We start from the raw sequence: 932 nt of genomic DNA on the forward strand, positions 1-932 counted from the left end.
TCAATCAAAAACTCTCCCATATTTATAAAAACATGAAGAACATAGCATAAGTTAAAATCTCCAATAATTCTAGTACGAAACTCTCCATTACTTTCGATTTAAAACCCTACAATATTTTCAAAAACGTAAACAACATTGAAAAGTCTCACAAAAATAGAAAAAATCAATCGTTTCCATCGAAAGCTTTCCAAAAATTATTAAAACATAAAAATAATGATGGAAAAAATCAGCTGTTTCAAGCCACAACTCTCCAATATTTAAATATATTATTTAATTTTTACTTCCCCCAAAATTAATTTCTTAACCTCACTTTCCCCTTCTTACAGCATGCCACGCCGCCAAAGTCTCAAACGCCAACAGTGTCGCCGATCGCCAGCTGATGTGTTATGTTTGTGAAGATTGTGCCAAGGTCACAAAAGAAACACCACTAGAGGCATGCGACGCTGCATATTTCGAGAAAGTCAGTACAACAGAGGAGCCCACCGCTGATCCAACCACAACGACGACGACGACGACCTCAACTGAGACATCAACGGAGAGTAGCACAACAACAGAGCTGAGTACCACCACCAGCGTTGAGACAACCACAGCGGGCTCCACTACCGAGGCCATACCGGCACCATCCACAGTCGGCCCAGCGCCAACCACCACCACAGTACCCACACCACCAACAGTAGGCTCAGCCGTTGCGGATGCAGAGGAAGTGGATGCCGATAATGCCACCACCACCACCGAGAATGCATTGAATGCAACCACCACCACTGAGAATGCAATGAATGCAACCACCACCACTGGTGCGCCACAAGCGTTGCCATATGTTGCCGATGACTACTCCTATCACTGCTTCAGCGTACAAAAGATTGGTGAGTTGGGTTAACGACTTAGCCATTGATTATTTTGTATTTTTTTTTTTTTTTTTTTTTTTTTTTTTT

At 42.3% G+C, this 932-nt stretch overlaps 1 protein-coding gene across 1 annotated transcript; it reads left to right on the forward strand.

Moving 5' to 3' along the window:
* Positions 1-319: 319 nt before the first annotated feature.
* LOC108354979 (integumentary mucin C.1-like) lies at positions 320-863 on the forward strand (the record flags this gene model as incomplete). The annotated part of the gene is made up of 1 exon (XM_017606154.1): positions 320-863. A coding segment is annotated over one exon (544 nt), but the record flags the coding sequence as incomplete, so codon positions are not given.
* Between the last annotated feature and the right edge of the window lie 69 nt (positions 864-932).

The sequence above is a fragment of the Rhagoletis zephyria genome, unplaced genomic scaffold (assembly GCF_001687245.7).
Source record: "Rhagoletis zephyria isolate East Lansing unplaced genomic scaffold, Rhagoletis_zephyria_1.1 Rzeph_scaffold_41202, whole genome shotgun sequence".
Lineage (NCBI taxonomy): Eukaryota > Metazoa > Arthropoda > Insecta > Diptera > Tephritidae > Rhagoletis > Rhagoletis zephyria.